Below are 17,669 nucleotides of genomic sequence, written 5' to 3' on the forward strand. Positions count from 1 at the left end.
TAGGCCGTTCCCAAAGGGGGGATATTAACGTCTTGTTCTTATGCACAGTAGAATTGTAAATGGGCTGATTTATCAATGTCATGCTCATACTGTGCCAGAACAACATAGGGGGGGCTGTTGCTTTTTCTTTCCTCATCCTTACTATCGTCCTTTGTCCTCTACTTCTTTTGAGTGTTTGTCATTCTCTTGTGAACTATTTCCGGGCTGCCTTGATAGTCGAAGCAGACTTTGTGTTGTTGAGGCTAGAGAGGTGAGCAGAGTAAGCCCGATTCCCCGTTTGGACTTCTCTGTTGACATCCACCCCTTGACGCTCATGTATGACCTGATGCAGTTGCAAGCGTCATAAAACCTTACTAAAACTAAACACTGTCATTTTGAAATTTGGAAACCCTTTTCGCCTCTTCAAGATGACTTCAAGTAGGCCTACATGTTTTCTTGTTGACCACACTCTTCATTTTGTGCATCTTTAACTTTTCTGCCTCATATATGCTTCAACTCACTACCCTACTTTTTTTTTTCCTTGGCATTTATGTTATGGCAGCGTTTTGTTCAAAAGCAAACTGCTTATAAAGGGGCACAATTGCTTTCTTCTCGTTATCAAGTGTGAAGTGTATCTGTTGCTGTACAATGTTATTTGTGTGTTACAAAACATCAGGGGACATGACAAAAGTCGATTGTAAAAAGTGTTGTTTGAACGAGTGCTGTGAATGGGTTTTTTTTTCTTTTTGTCTTTGCGTAAAGTGTATTTTTATAATACTGAATGTTTGTGTTTACAAGTGTAAAATGTATCTTATATTTGTGGTATTTTTCTGCCTATATTCTTCAAACACACTTCCCTTATCAGTGTTTCGACTTAATAAACTACTGATTTATATTTTGAGACATTTTGCTGGGGTTTATGGTATGAAACTGATAATTATATTTTCAGTGGTGTTAAAATGCAAGAGAAAAAAGTTTATTTTATAGTTTTCATGCATTTTTTTTCCTGCACAATTTTTTAAAACACTTTTTGAGCTGCATCACTTTGTTTGTATTATCATGTACAGCCAAAGCAGTCGTTATTTTCAAATATGACCAAGAAGTTCTTTCTTATGTCCCAACTAACAGCTCAACTAAGCAGAGCCAATTGTATAAGAAGACCACTGTTAGTGTCAGGTCACATTTTTCAATATATTACATGTACCAGTATTATAACATGTAAAATTGTCCTCTCAAACTTAGGGGTTAAATCATGCCTTTTTCTTTCTTCCAAGCTGTATCAATTTAGATTTTTCTCCTTAGTATGTTCTACGGACATACGTAATAAAAAATGCTGGGATTATGAAGTATTATGTTCTTTGTTGACAATATCTGGTTAGTGCAGGATCCTTTTCATTTTGCTTTGTCAGGCATCTGTACAGCAGGCGATTTATTTTTCAGTTGGGATGTACATGTTTGTCAGTTTTTCACATTAAAAGTATGTTTTATGAAGTTGTTTTAAGCTGTTCTTTCAAAATCATTCAAAAGTTTTCGTTAATCCCATGAATCTTTCCATCACCCGTATGCAATACTCTTGTGTTCATGTGTGATCTCCATTTTTCTTAGCATCATGAGACTGTTATGTTATAATGCATGTGTTATGTTGCTGGAACTCAAAGTCAAAGATCAGTACATGTAATGAAAATAAGAAGGAAAAGATGCCATAGCCTAGTTACTGGAATGGAGACAGAGACTTGAAAAATTCACATATTCAGTTTAGATTGAGTAAAGGGAGATTAGGAAAAATCATGATACACTCAAAACTTAAGAGGAAAAGAAAAGAAGTAGGATCTATTAGTGATGTCACCCACCTCCCCTTACCCGCCCTGTTTGGAAAAGTTGAAGGGAAAAGAGACATTTGAGTTTAAAAAACATGCATTAACACAATAACAGTCATTTCTTGCTGGGGAAAAATCCAAAATGACAGTCAAAAGCAACAGAGGGAGAGCAAAAAAGTAGAACCTACCATGTACCCCATCCATACTCCTGCAGATAAGAGACAGGAAGACAAGCACAGGTTTCATAAAAACGTTAACTGCTGAACATAACACATAACAGCCTGTACTGCAACATAATTTGTGGAAGTTTCTGATTTCATAGAGGACTGGGGGAGGAGGACCGTGACCCCATATTTCTGAGACAGACCCTACTCCTAAAGAGAAGAGTTTTACACTCAACAGGAAAACCACACCTTTATTTGTTGTTGGGAATACTCAAATACAGTGGGAGTCGCATTCAACAAGGTCACATTCAACGAGAAGTCGGCTCCAACGAGGCAATCTTTAATCCCTGATTTTTTCCTCCAAATCCCTTTGTAAATGTATGTTAGCTCCAATGAGGTTGCAAACAGACCGAGATCACGATAACCAAATAAAGGCAATTGGCGGCCAAGAGAGCAAAAACATTTTCTCCTTTCTCTCCATCTCATGCAAAGCACAAGGCCCATCCTCCATTCCTAACGCATGGTATTGCTAGATGTAGTGTGCCTCCTAATATGGGCCCCAAAGCCAAGAGGATGGGAGAAGGTTGGCCTACGGTAGGGAAGGGAGGGGGTGGGTGGGAACGTGATTGTTTTAATTACTGGTATTGGTACTTCGTGTAATATAATTACTTTTTTCCCCCTTTCTTTAGACTTACTCACGTTCAACGAGAGATCGGATCCAACGAGGACAACAAGCTAGTCCCGGCAACCTCGTTGAATGCGACTCCCACTGTACAAGAGAAGGATATGCGAGTTCTTGACTTTCTAGTCTGATCCTCTGTGACAACACTGAGATTTATGAAAATTTGAAAGGCCCATGAGTGGAGGACAAAATATGTTGCTGCACAAGTATGACTGTTTAGTTCTTGCATTACTTTTTTTCCCCTTCCTCTGGTATCCTTAGGATGTTGAGGGGAGGTGCAGGTTTCGGTCCTGTCCTAAGTGTGTGGCGTCTGTGATTGACATGGCATGATGTTCCAGAACCTTTTTAGCCCAATCAAGGGCACCCAAGCATCGTAACACCAGATAACAAAACAGTGAACACAATTACAGCAATTGGGACTGGTTTTGGTGTATTAGGCTCTCAAAGGGCAGTCCTGACTGTTACTTACTTTGTTGGAGAATAGATATCATTGCAAATTTCAGGACAGTCGGCATCACTGATAGTCTTTTGACTCTTTTTATCACTTTTTCAGAGACACAAAAATGAGGACAGGACAAGTTTTTCATACATTTCTTTTCTAGAGTTACACCGTTTAATGTTTAAAAAATGTTGTTTTCTATATTACACTGTTACAGCCCATTGTAGCTCCTTCCATCCCATTGTAGCTCTCCTTCCATAAAATTTTCATAAAATGAGGCTGAACTGTTAGTGATATCTAGTGGTACCAACAGATCCTCATACCCAACTGCCTCATGGTTAAGTGAGGAAAATATTTTCTGTTGCTTGAAGAAAACACAGTCAGCCCTTAGTAAGGTATCTATAGTAAGATATCAAAATCTATGTCCGTTAAGTCGTAAAGCCAGCAGTCAAACCACAAGACATCTGCTGCCATACTTGAGGCCATAATTTGCTCATTATATGCTGCAACATTGAATATCAGCAGAAGACCACCAACATGAAAAGTTCCAAATTCAAGGAGGTTATCCAAATAATTTGGAGCAGCTGACAATGTGAATTGTAGCTTCCTTTTCCTTAGAAATACTTGAGCAAATGTAAGGAAAAACACAACCCAGTCTTTGTCATACAAGGGTATGTATTTCAAGTTCTCCATGTAAAATGCCGATTACATAAAATCTTTTTATACAAACTGTTATGTGACCAGTATCTGATTACATCATCACTCAGATGTAGAATTAAATGTGGCAAAGAATTCCTAAAAATGTTAAATTATCTTCATAGAAAAAAGGACAAGAAACAAAAACTACTAGAACATTCTACATTGACAAGGATTGCCATTGTTCGTTAATTACATGACGAAATGAAACTTTAACCTTTTAGCTCCTGGAGATTTGTCTTGCTGCATGCCCTAAAATCCTGGAAAAAGGAGATAATCTTCTAAAATATCATACATGTGTTTTTAAAAAATTCTTTTAAAAGAAATTTTCTTTACAAAATGATCAGGGAAAAAAACACAACTATATGTGAAGCATCATGGTGGAATCATGTGTTCGTCAACGTAATGAAATCAAAGAAACACATTTTTCTGGACGTCTGGCAATTTTTTTCAAATTTCTTTTTTTGGATAAGCATATTTTATGTCCTTTTACAGAAAAGCATTGATTAAAGGCAGAAAAAATGTAAATTTCCTGTGTTCAAGGAGGACACTCAAGCTTTGGAAGTCGCCAAACTTTGGCAGCCATTTTCTTGCTGATTTTACCTCTCACACCAGGCAACCCCCACCTCCTTCAATCTCAAATATCTCAACTTCTATTCAAGATAGATGGGTTTTTCGCCAAATGCAAGACAAATAAACAAGCTTTATGATACCAATAACTCCATGTGCCCAAAAATTGACGAGCACCTGATTCCATCATGTTGCAACACATATTAGGAAAAGAATACTGCTTCTAACAAGCCAAGTATCCTTGTGTTAGAGTATGGGCAAGTTATTTATTTCTCCCATTATAGTTGTGACTATCAGGTAATTACCCATCTATTTCATCAAATTAAAAAATAACCAACTCCTCTAGTGACTTACAAAAATACCATAACACAGTAGACTAAGAAATGAACTTTCAGTGTGTCTTGGTTTGGTCGAGACCGCTTCACAGCTGAATTTTAATATATTTTCCAAGTTTCCTTGGATTTGCCCAAGTTTTAACTCCACTGCACACTCCATTTCGTCATATTTACTTTAAAAATTCACACATTTTTAGGTCAATTTCGATCATTCAAAAACTGAAAAATAGAACAACTTTACTTTCGCTATACAGCCTAATTTTTAAGTCACTTCTAATCAGACATTATTCCAAGACCTCATAGAAATGCATACCAAGGCAGTGTTGTGCACCCAGCGATTGATTCACTGGGCAGCATAGCTCTAGATGCGATTCGATCGACTCCGCACAACGCCACTCCAGGTGTTAAATGGTTAAAGTTGTCTTTCTCAAATGTGGCGGTAGGTGCACTACTCATTCACAAAAGTGACCATGTCTAAAGAGGTATTTAGATCTGAACATTTTTAAAACAGAGTCATGAGGAAATGCAAGAAATTACAAAAGTAACAAATTGCATAGGTGAATCTTTTTCTCAGGCATGCACGCATACATGTTGCATCAAGGTGAAATAAGACGCTCGTTAAAATAATAAAATCGAAGGAAGAAGCATTTTTCCACCCATTTAGCAATTCATATGAAAGTTTTGAGAGCCTCAACACCTTTTATGTCCATTTGAAGACACATTATAATCAGAATTTTACTGAAAAACATGGATTAGAACCACACAAAAATTGTAAATTCGCAGTTTCCAAGGACTCTCAAATCTTTTCAGTAATTTGACCTCTGACATCAGGCGACCCCCACCTCTTTCAATTGCAGGTATCTCAATTGTTTTCAATATGGATGGGTATCATTTTCATCAATAGCAAGACAAAGAACAAGCTCTAATATGATACCAACAATAAAAGTAAAAGCCCAAAAATTGACGAGCGCCCGATTCCACCGCAACGCCAGACATATAATTATGGCTTCACAAGTGAAGAGTTCACCCATGATTGTGGTTGATTCATCTCATTTAACATTTGAGATTAACTCAGTGAGTCATCAATGCAACTTTGTTATCTGCAGCAAAGTGCGAAAACTATGCTTGTGCATACACACTCAATTTGTTCACAAAGGAGATAGCTATTATCACAGAAGTATGGTGCTAGTGGTTTAGCATTCTCCTGGTAGACACAAAAATAAGTCTTTGCAAAGACAAAACATGTAGTTCATTAGAACAAGCAAAACAGAAAAGAAAAAAAAGACAATAATTCCAATGTAAATATCAAACGTGTACATCTCAGGTATTACGTGTGTGTATACAGTATTCTGTTGTTATAGAGTTAGCACCTCTCGCTGAAGTGTAGCGAGTCTGTTTATAAACATCCCCCCCCCCCATCAAAAGGGAAAATAATAATTTTTAATATGTATGAGCAGGTCATAATTTACTATTCGTCAGCGACTTTTCTCTTTGAAGCTCCTCGAAAGACGTCAGCATTTTCCTCTCACACTGGACTCCTTCCAAGCGGTGGACACAGGAAAAGAGAGACTCCACTAGAGGGCGCCACTTGTTCTCGTTGGTCATGCTAACGTTGGGATCAGCATAGTTTGTAAGATACGCCCAGCCCACCTTGTAGTGTGGGTCAGCTGCACTGTTCTGATCCCCAAAGCCAGAGTGACCAAACATGTACCAGCTCTGGAAATGCAACAGAAAAAAACAAGAGAGAAATATGCGAGTTTTTTATATGAAGAAGTACACAGTACCTGAAACTTAATACAAGGGGAAAAGGAAGACAAAGAGACGGAAAGAAAAGACAGATAACGAATAGGTAGAACCTACCTGAGGTGCCTCCAACAACCTGCAAACATTTAAAAAATTGTTTTTGTAATGATGGAAGATATTTTACGCCTCCATCAGCAAAATTCAGATCATTTTGGAGGCCAACCGCTTCGAACCTTGTCTGCCAGAGCTAACTCTGGATTAGAGGGATACAAAGTTCCAGTAGACAGGTCAAGATACATGTACCTCATTTTTTAAATTTATAACTCCCAACACGAGACTGGAACTCATGTCTTCTGTGAGCAACAGCAAAGTGCCTTACCACTACACCACAGACTTCAGTATGACAGCTGAGAAAGGGGGTCCAAACCATAGAACTGAGAAAGAACAAAAAATGCAAAATTCTGTTCAAGAAGACAATAGACACCATGTGTGCCATGATGTGATGTCAATGTACGTTACATATGTGGCCCTTTGGATCATAGCAAACAGCATGATAGAGATGTCAATTTCTATTAATTATTCTTATCCACATATCACAGAGTAGCAGCACAACAATTGTAACTCAGATTTTTCAAATTTTACAAGAGGAGGTAAAAAATGAAATTTTCACCATTATATCCATCAATAATACTTGGAATTTCAATCTAAAATGTATTTTTACAAAATAGCAACAAGAATCCTAGGGTTCTACAGGTTCTACATCCCTCTCCAGTGCCCTGGAAAGTGTAAAAAAGTGATTTTTTTCAAAAACTCCAAGTTACAATACTTGAACTGCTACCCACGATATGTTCTGCTGCCTCACTCTAGAGTAGGCCTATATCTACAAAGCTTGTTATTATTTTTTGGTGTTTTCACACCTGTTAATTTTACTAAATGAAAGGGTTGAAAAATTTTGCAAGTAGTGAGTTCTTGCTTGTTGCAAGCACATGAACAGAATAATTTCCCCAGGAAAAGATCAGAAAAATAATGACACTGAAAAGAAGTTAAAAAAAGCTAATATCAGAACACAAACTACCTATCTGAATAAAAGAGACAAATACAATCAAAACTTTTTTTTTTAATAGAAAAGTGAATCATCAGACCAAATAAAGAGCAGCATCCACTTGGTGTAGCATGTTTTCAGACCCATTTTTCAATGCTTCAACTTCTCGATAAGCTACTCCAAAAAACAAAATCAGTAAGTAAGAACATCAGGTTACAACAAAAAGAATTCAATGGTAAAAGAAGCAAAGGCTGAACCGGGCGAAAAATGAAAAGATACTCGATAGGCTGGCAAACTGCTCAAGTCAATAATAGTGTACAGTTCAGGTGAGGTTGGCCGAGGTGAATATCAACACCAAAAAAAATTGCACCAATACCAAGAAGACTGTACCTTAGTGCCTTCTACTACAGGCTGCAGTATGGTTCCCCTACTGTAGATTTCAGAGCCAGAGAGAGTTTTATCAGTTCCATAGGACAGCGGTTCCTGCATGCGAGCGATGGACTCGGGAGATAAAAGTCGTTTCCCATCATGCTCTCCACCATTCGCCATAATTCCAGTTAACTTTGCAACAGCCAAGGCCGTTCCTACGCCATGAGATGACGGGCACGGTAACTCCATGAAGTCTGGGTCATTGAGACGCCTTGTCTGCAGAGACAGAACATTTTGTGATACATGGCGAGAACCTGCAAGGATCATGCAAACTAAACTAACAAAACAATTTATTTTTGGACCAAGACCATAGTTTTTCTCTACCGATTCTTTGAAAATAAGGTTGTTTTCCTTGTCTTGGTTACTAGTATAACACCAATTGCAAGATCCAAAATACAAAAGTTGGATGGGGGAAACACCAAAAGGCTGTCTTGTTTTCCTCAGCCGCAATTTATTTGGTGCCCAACCCTTAACAAAAATTTGAGGGAGTCAGAACAGATAGCATGGAATGATGAGTGTGAAAGTTCATGAAAATAAGGACGCTACAGGGAAACAAAGTTTTTTCAACAGTCAGTTTTACCCTATTTATAACCACAGTATTGTCAATTGCCAAAATTCTTCAGTATAAAATTGGCAATACAGATCCCAACATGTAATTTACTGAATTAAATGTGCATCACCATCATGTGGATATTCTGTCCTGGGCACTCTGGAGTGAAGGGCAATGATGAGGCTGATCCGCCGGCAGGCAGTGCCATGGTTGATGGTAAGGTGAAATTTGACAAAGAAAAAGTGTTGAAGACCCTGGAGGAAAAGTTGCGGGATGAGGAAGACAGGGAGACAGCAGGAGAGGAGAAACAAGAAAGGAACGATTATCTGGAAAGGAAAGATGTTGCCATAATCAAACAGCCACTGGAACAATTAGTATGGATACCTTGCGGGCTTTAGTGCTGAGAGAAACTGAGCACTTACGGACCTGTCCGGTGTACAATGACGTTGTTGCCCAGGATAAGTCAGACAAGTAAGACACGGAATTTTTTATTCAAAAAGATAAAACTGACATCATCTGATCGTAACTGGAATGTCATTAATATTGTAAATCAAGGGGACTGCAAAGCTGACTTTATATTTTAAGAGAGATGGCCATTCATTTCCCAGCCAAGGTGCTGAAAGCCTGAGCGAGTGTGCATTCCTCTGTTAGCGTATGCATCAATGTGTGTGCATACGTGAAGGTGAACCTTGGAGAAATGAGACATGATCATATGAATGCCTTTTTGTCAGTCCATTCAATATGTTTTATAGCTTAGGTTATAACATTTTATAAATATCTATTACTATTAATCAGTATTTGACACTAATTAATAGCCCATACCAATAAAGACTTTAGAATAGTTTCCTAACAATGACATGCCGATAAAAGGCATTGAGATCATGTCTAACATAATTATAAAAATCCTGTATACTCGGCCGGTGAGAAAAAGCCAGGGCATCATAAACTATCAAAATCATGTCAAGCTTTCAGCATTCACGGGTCCCAGAAAGCATGCAAGATAACATTTGTTACAGTGATTAGATCTTCACAGTAGAAGAAAGCTGAAAGGAAGCGTGTACTCACTGCCAAAGTTAAAAAGACAATGCAGTGGCACTGAAAATCTGGTCCCTTTCAAAAAGTCAATTTACCTGTCTTAATAAGCTATAAAAAAAAAATGGTTCTCAGAGTATAGAAATCAAAATCTATTTACCACAGTCCTGTCTTTCACTGTACCAACTTCCTTAAAATCTCATTTACTCCTGGGTTCCAGAAATTTCTATTCAAATTCCAAGGTCATTGATTGCTCTTCAGAGATGTAAGACATTTCAAGAACAAGAGTAACTGACATATGTCTCTGAGAAATCAGTAAATTTATGAACTTACAGAAAACCAGTCTTTAGGCTGGGTGAGTGACAACTGATTGATGACTGGATCTCCTTTGAATTGCTTTACTTTCAGTTCCATATTTTGGCGATCTATGGGCCTAGGGGTTAATCGTGCTACTCTGTGGTGCAAAGGTTTGGGGAGTCCAATATACAGCTCTATACCTGAAAGAGCAAAAAAAAAAAAAAAATGAATTACATGGCAAAGACCACAGGTAGCCTACCAATGGGTGCTAACCAAATTCTTGGAAAGTAGTATAAAATGTCCAATGTATAGTTTCAAAACTGAAGAAGAAGGATAAAAAGAAAAATGAAATCCATTAAGGCTACCACCACTACCAAGCAAATAGCTTTTAAGATGTCAAACTAGTTTTGGGTAGGGAAATTTGAAACCTCAAAGGTATGACTTCATACCTGAAGAAAAAAAAAAACAGACTGGAAAAGCATCTTTGAGGAGCAAAGTCCTCCATTTTATCAAGTTAACTTTCAGCAGACTGTTTTTGTTTCTTTTTGTGAAGTGTTACACAAGACATAAGGTATACAGGTTGAAATGAGGAAGGAGAGGAAGAAGGAAGAGAAGATACTCTGATGTAACACCGTAAATATCATTCATGTACATCTGAGCATATAAAAATAAATAGTGCAGACTACACACTGGCAATTCAGACCATGCTAGTAATGCTAGGCTTTATGAACACACGTGTGAGTCAGTGGTGTCAGAGTGAATTTGTGGTGCAAAATCGGGCCAAAGAAAGCTGCCACTGTCAATTCCTTTGAAAGGCAGACCACCACTACCTATATTATCTTATATTACCAAAGGGTTCAGCAATTTCCTCTTGAAAGTACTGTGACAAGCTTCGCTTTTTTCTGTCCACTCTTCGAACAATTTGGTCCAAGTACAGGCCTATGGTCAGTACGTGATACCCATGTGCCTCTCCTGTGAATAAAACAAGAGAAATTTGACTCTAGAGGCAAATGAAATCATGGTGTACACATGGCTAAACAAGAGATTGATATTCAATGAGAATGTATGGTAAGAATGAAGGCTTGTTAGTCTAGAGGGAAGGCGCTGATAACTACATCTGTACTTAACATTCATTCATACATGAGCCTTTGCCAATAGGTGAGGGTTTCTTCATATACCTTACAAAATCCTTTCCTGTTCCCATAAAAATGGTGCTACAGCTTTAAAATTTGTATTTGTGCTTAATATGATGTTTCAGCTATGGGAGCAGAGAAATAACAGTCGGGCTATCAGAAGAAATCTTACAAATATATTTTTAGTTCTGAAATCAATGTATTTTTAGAATTCAAAACGTGACGCGTTAGTTCATACTTTTCTGTCGTCAAGTTCAACAATGACAAATAATTGCTGAGAAACTCATCCGTCTACATTTGTACTACTATAACTACATTAATTGTGGTGCTATATCAGGAATAATGATATCTGTAGCTGTTTTTTTTTTTGTGAGCCTTCTTGATTTTAATTTTCTAGCAAAACTCATGTAGTCATTTCACAAGACAACTTCGATTCCCTGTGACTCCATTTTTATCGCCCATTTTGGGGCCCTGGAACGAGCATAGTATTGTTCAATGTTTACTCTCTGCCCTGACTGATTCTGAGGCTCTGACAGTGCGTAATTTCGCAGTAATCGGAAATCCCGCGACGCCTCGAGCTCTGTCATCATTTGTTATGCTCGAAAGAACCAATCAGAAAAAGAGAAATAATAGAGGTGGAGGAACGTGCTTTGTTCCTGTTGATCCATTCAAAGCGTAACGTTGTGCGATGCAAGACAGCAAGAAGAAGAATGGTGGATTAGACGAATTCATTTAAGTTTTCTTATGTCGTCATCAAATCTTAACATATTACGTTTAAAAAAAGCTGTTATGTCCGCAAATGTTCCCCCCCCCCCCCCCTTTAATTAAATTTAAACTAAGTAATGATTAACATCGCACTGCATTCCAATGGTCAAGTAGTAGTGGATCTAGATGCGACCACACATGCTTGGCTAGATGTCAACGAGAGAGGAAAATTTGATGTAAATTAATTATATGTTCCAAAAGGACGACAAACATTTATTCATGTGTCATCGTAGTTATATTCGAAAGATATTTGGTATTTTGCATAGAGTCATAGTAAAATGTGAATTAAGTGGCATTTTTTCACAATTAGCATGCATTGTGAGTCAAACTGAATCTCCTGAATCTTTGTTTGCCAATATTTTCAAAAAATGAATTAAAATGTGAAAATAAAAAGTTTTTCATTTCTTTCGGACATAACTATAATAACACAAAAGTGAACACAAAAACATTCAGAATTTCTTTTTTCTGTGATTTGATATGCTCTTCATGCTTATGTTTGAAAATTAAAGCAATGAGAAAACTATAAAAATAATTTTATGTTCCATAAATTACTTTTCGGGGTATTTTTTCATTTTGTGTCATCATGGTTATGTTCTAAAGATACTTGATATTTTGCAGAGATTCATAGTAAAATGTGAATGAAGAGGCATTTTTCATCATTAACATGCATTGTCAGTCAAACTGAATATTCTGAATCGTTGTTTGTCCAAATTTTCATAATAGAAATTAAGATACGAAAACGGAAAGTTTTTCATTTCTTTCAAACAATACTATGATGACACAAATGCAAACACAAAGACATTCAGAATTTCTTTTTTCTGTGGTCCTCGCCATTTCATATGCTCATAATGCTTATGTTTGAAAATTAAAGCAATTAGGAAACTGTTAAAAGAATTTTGTACGTTCAAATTCTAAAAAAGTGTCATCATAGTCATGTCCGAAAGAATTTGACTTGATGTTATGTAACGCCAGTTACACAGCTTAGCATGCCATCTGTAGGTCTGTAAATACATGTTTTTGTAGGAGGATCTTGTGAAACTCCCCAAGAAAGGAGACCTGCATGAGTGTAAAAACTACAGAGGAATCATGCTCCTGTCCATTTCTGGTAAGATTTTAAGTCGTACCATACTAGAAAGACTTAAGGAAGCCGTGGATGCAAAACTAAGAGAGGAGCAGGCAGGATTTCGTAAAAAGAGATCATGTACAGATCAGATTGCAACTTTGAGGATAATAGTGGAGCAATCCACAGAGTGGAACTCTTCCCTGTACGTTAACTTTGTTGACTACGAGAAAGCTTTTAACAGCCTAGATAGGGAGGAGATATACATGAATAGAAAAATTCAAGTAAAAACGAAATATTAAAAACTGTATCATCAACCCTCTGTGCTAAATTTTAGGTACCCGACTATTGGCAAAAGCTCACAAATAAATCAATAATCCCATACCGTGCTTTATCCCTTAAATGAGCATAAAGAAGGAAATATGTGTTCTTATATAACACACACACACACACACACACACACACACACACACACACACACACACACACACACACACACACACACACAATAATGAAAAGTATTTCTAACCACTGGACAAAGTAAAAGACAAACCTTCAACTACATGCAACAACATTGGTACCTGGTGGCCACAGCGGCTCTTGTTTCTCCAGCACCTCACACAGACGCCTCGGGTCATCTCTCAGCCAACTAATCTCAAAATTTTCACTCAGAACAGGAAGGCCTGACTGAAAGTTAAAACATGTATATCGTCAGAGCTTAAACTAATAAAATGAAGCACATTTTTCCAACCCATCTGACCATCCAAATGATGTTCAAGAAGCCCCCCACCCTCATACCCAACCGCCCCCCTCCCCTCCTCCATTAGTACATTTCTGGTAAGATTTACATACAATTAAAGTAATGTACAAAATAAGTAACATCAACTTCCTCTTTTGATACTTACACACAAACTAGTCCATAAGGAGTTAAATTGGAGCACAATTCGTATGGCTGAAAACTCATTTTGACAAGACCCATACAACATGTTTTTATTAACGTAATCATTTTTGGGAGAATGCACTGCTTTTTTTCCCATGAGGTCTTGAAACATTTCATTGATTTTCTTCCTTTGAACAATATAACTGACCATATTTTCAAAAGTGCAATTGTGAGAGTGAGCATGAGTCTTGTTCGAGTGTTCACCTTTGAAAGTTTGTGTTTGCTCATAAACATGTGAGTGTGCAAGTGGGGGTTTTTTTTTAATACTGTTTGATACGGAATGTTACTGTGAATACTTTAAATTAGCCACTGAGCTATCATTTCACAATTTCTGTAACTGTAAAAGACAGAGTCGGGAGGCAAAAATTCTACTTTAAATATTAAAAAATTTAGTCACATACCTTTGATATGGCACTAATCAAAGATCAATGGAGATGGATTTATAAATATATAGAAAAAAGCCAAACAAATCTAACGTTTTTTGTGTGCTGAGCCATTCCCCTGTCCTGGGTGCAGGAGAGGTAGATGCGTGTTAGTTGAGGCCTTAAGAGAAATGAAACCTCTTACTTTGCCCTGTCGTAGACTTGGTTCAAGAAGGTTTAAGCGAAGTGTTTCATGAGGTAGGCTACATAATAAAAGTACCACGCTGCAAGAGTTGTGCAAGCATCTAACTTTCACCAGAAGCAGTGAAAATGACCTTTCAGAGGACCCAAATTTTCTTCAATGTAAAAGCCATATAAAGTTCTATCAATCTCTTTTGTGCTTCAGAAAACTTCTGCAGATTGACTTGGAAAATAACCAGCACTTGCAAAGCATACAGAACACATAGATCTTTGGATAATACAAAATCCTTACCCGGAGGGACATAAAAGTCTCCAAGGTGATGTCTTCCTTTCCGTTCTGAGCAAACTCTGGCCATATAGAAGAAATCTTTTGGTCATATCTCAACAGTCCTCTGAAATAAAAAGACAAGTTTCAGTAAATAAAACCCAAGGGCTTATTACAATAGATTTTATTTGTTGTACAAGCAAGTGCTCTACCAGGCACAAACAGGTCATTTCAAAAGCATCCCAGTTTGAGTAAACTCTGGCAATATAGAGGAAATCTTTTGATTATACCTCAACAGTCCTGTGGTATAAAAAGGCAAGATTCAATAAACCAAACCAAATATAGTGAAAGATGTGTGATGAAGGGCTTATTAAAGTAGGTTTTGTTTTTCGTACAAGCAAGTGCTCTACCAAACACAAACAGGTAATTTCGAAAGCATCAGGCTCAGTCCAGTGGTTAATGTATTGGAGAAAAAAAAAAAAGGAGAAGGTAACAGTGAAAACAGAGTCCACACACCAAAGTAAATTCCAAGTATCATCATCTCTGATTAAAGATGTCCAAGCAAGCTATTCCACTGTTAAAGGGATTGCAACTCCCTGTTGAGGCACATTCTGTATAAATATATATATATACATATACAGTTGAACATGCCCTGACGGCCACCTCTATAAGACGGCCACCTGTACAAACAGCCAATTTCCATTTCCCCCCTTGCGTTTTTTCTATATAATTTAACTGTGTAAAACCAGCACCTGTCCAACGCGGCCACAGCCACCATATTTTAACACACAACCGCTATCACACCAAGCAATAACACCTGTCTTAGACGGCCACCTTAGTGATTCCATTACGTTTTGTCAAAAATTGTTCATTGACCCCTGGCGTTGTGGGCGAGCGGTCATAACCTAATCACCTGTCGTTGTTAGGTAGTCCCTCCAACCGATCATGTTGCGTAGGCCCCTCCCACTGTTGACCAATAGGTAACAAGCTTTCAGCTGCTGGTGAGGGAAGCGTGTGATCCCTCAAAACCCATAAGCCCAGCCCAGAACTCATACACAAATCGTAAGTGAGATGAGTGGTCACTGTTTACCCAGTCTGTAACAAAGTAACATGGACGTCAACATGAACCCGTGACAGAAGCGTCACTCATTCTCCGAGTGGTGGCGACCCATATGTTTGTTTTACCATAGCGTCCTCGTCTTACCCATTTCGTTTTATTGTCACCCTTGCGCAAAATCAACAACAAAATAAAAACAACAAACAAAATACAAACCAACAAACAACAACAACAAAAAAACAACAACAATGCGGCTACTTTCAATTGAGACCTCAGATGGGAAAGGTTTGTTTTCTTCATCTTGATCAGTCCTGCCTAAGACGGCCACCTGTCTTATACGGCCACTTTTCTCCTTGACAATGGGTGGCCGTCTTACACAGGTTTGACTGTATATATGTATATATATATATATATATATGTTACAGTAAGAATACGTACCTAGTGAATAAGCGTAATCACTGAATATTTTAGTGAATACACGTAATCCCCGTTTCACTCGGGGGTTTCACGTAATCACTGAAATTTCTAGTGATTACGCCAAATCCCTAAAATTAGACCTATCATTTTATGTGTTCTTACTATAGAGCATTCAGTGAATTCACGTAATAGCCCAGCCACTGTACAGTAACAATTTTGCGTGCTTGCTATGAATCACAAACACTCGTAGTTTTGCATCCTTCCAGTCTTGACGTCTAAAAGAGCTGCAGAGGTCGCTTTTCATTTACTGGACATTTTTCTGCTCATTGGTGCACCCGTTTTTCTACAAAGCGATAACGGATCTGAGTTCACTTCACATGTTATCACAGAGCTGAAGGAAGTTTGTCCAAACCTAAAAATGGAGCATGGTAAGCCTTGCCATCCCCAAAGTCAGGGGTTGGTTGAGCGAGCAAATGCTCGTGGCTTGGAAGGCTGATAATGACTCCCAAGACTGGCCTACGAGCATCAAATTTGTTTAGCGCCAGAAAAATAGTGCTCTTCCTTCCGGGATAAAGTGCTCTCCATATGCTGCAATGTTTGGCTGTGAAGCTCGTGTTGGACTTACTACTTCGTCTTAGCAGGAGGAAGTGATTGCTCAGATGGAGACTGAGGAAGATCTTCTTGCTGTCAATGAAAACTCTCTCTCCCAAACTGTTGGGGTTACAAACTAGATCCAAGCTACAAGCGATGAAACACCAACAGATGGTGTGACAGACGGAGTTCTACTTCCAGTCGAACTTGAAAGCACATCAGCACAAGACATCGATCTACCCACAGGACCTTTCTTGCCAACAGCAACACCATCAGCCTATGATGTTGCTGGTTCTTATGGACAATCGGAAGAGCATGTGACGTCTCTCTCACCCTCTCCATCTAACAGTCCTGGTTCCTCTGCTGAAAACCTTAGGGTAGAAGAACGCATCAAACAAATAAAAATGCGTTGTTGTGAAGCAGCCAACGCACAAACTTCTCAAGCAGAAAGAATGGTTAAAAGAAGTCGTGTAGATATGTGAGCAGGCAAACAAGGAGACAGCGCTTATGTGCCAGTTCTACGTGTTGATAGAGGGAGAGGCGATCCTAGAAATATCCTTGGTGTCATAATTGACAGATGAGAAGACACAGACCAATATAAGATAGCCGTAAAAGCTGGTATTCTCAGTGGTTTGTATTCCAGAAATCAATTCGATCTGTGCCCTGACCGACTTCTAAACACTGATGACATAAACAACGAAAAAATAGTTTCATTGCGTTCGGCTGTGATTTTTCAATCCTCTTCAGGTGGACAAGGCTTCACAAGATGCAACTGTACTGGTGCCAAAAAAGTGTAGTTCAAGGCAATGTAAATGCCGTAAAGCAGGGCCATAGGGTCATAGCAGCCTCAATTGTTGTAACGAGTGATGACGTAGAGGATTTTAGTCTGAAGTTTTTAACTGAAAACTGAAACAACAATAACAACAATAACAACAACAACAACAACAACAACAACGTTGTCTGCCATTTTAAAAAATTAAATGCTCTGTTTTTAGATTGTGGAGCAGGTGTGTGTATGTGTGTGCGTGTGCGTGTGCATGAGTGTGTGTCTGTGTGTGTGTGTGTGTGTGTTTGAGTGTGTGTGTGTGTGTGTGTGTGAGAGA

At 38.2% G+C, this 17,669-nt stretch overlaps 1 protein-coding gene across 2 annotated transcripts in view; it reads right to left on the reverse strand.

The window, feature by feature from the left end:
- Positions 1-4,879: 4,879 nt before the first annotated feature.
- The window catches only part of LOC101850142 (beta-lactamase domain-containing protein 2), a 22,131-nt gene continuing 9,341 nt past the window's right edge, over positions 4,880-17,669 (reverse strand). For both annotated transcript variants that reach the window (XM_035968172.1, XM_005092274.3), the window contains exons 4-9: positions 14,529-14,628; positions 13,315-13,420; positions 10,625-10,747; positions 9,812-9,975; positions 7,858-8,112; positions 4,880-6,398 (exon numbers count right to left, since the gene is read on the reverse strand). In XM_035968172.1, coding sequence (XP_035824065.1) covers positions 6,141-6,398; positions 7,858-8,112; positions 9,812-9,975; positions 10,625-10,747; positions 13,315-13,420; positions 14,529-14,628 — 1,006 coding nt within the window. In that variant the 3' untranslated portion in view covers positions 4,880-6,140. The remainder of the gene's footprint in view (positions 6,399-7,857; positions 8,113-9,811; positions 9,976-10,624; positions 10,748-13,314; positions 13,421-14,528; positions 14,629-17,669) is intronic.

Source organism: Aplysia californica, unplaced genomic scaffold (genome assembly GCF_000002075.1).
Source record: "Aplysia californica isolate F4 #8 unplaced genomic scaffold, AplCal3.0 scaffold00043, whole genome shotgun sequence".
Classification (NCBI taxonomy): domain Eukaryota; kingdom Metazoa; phylum Mollusca; class Gastropoda; order Aplysiida; family Aplysiidae; genus Aplysia; species Aplysia californica.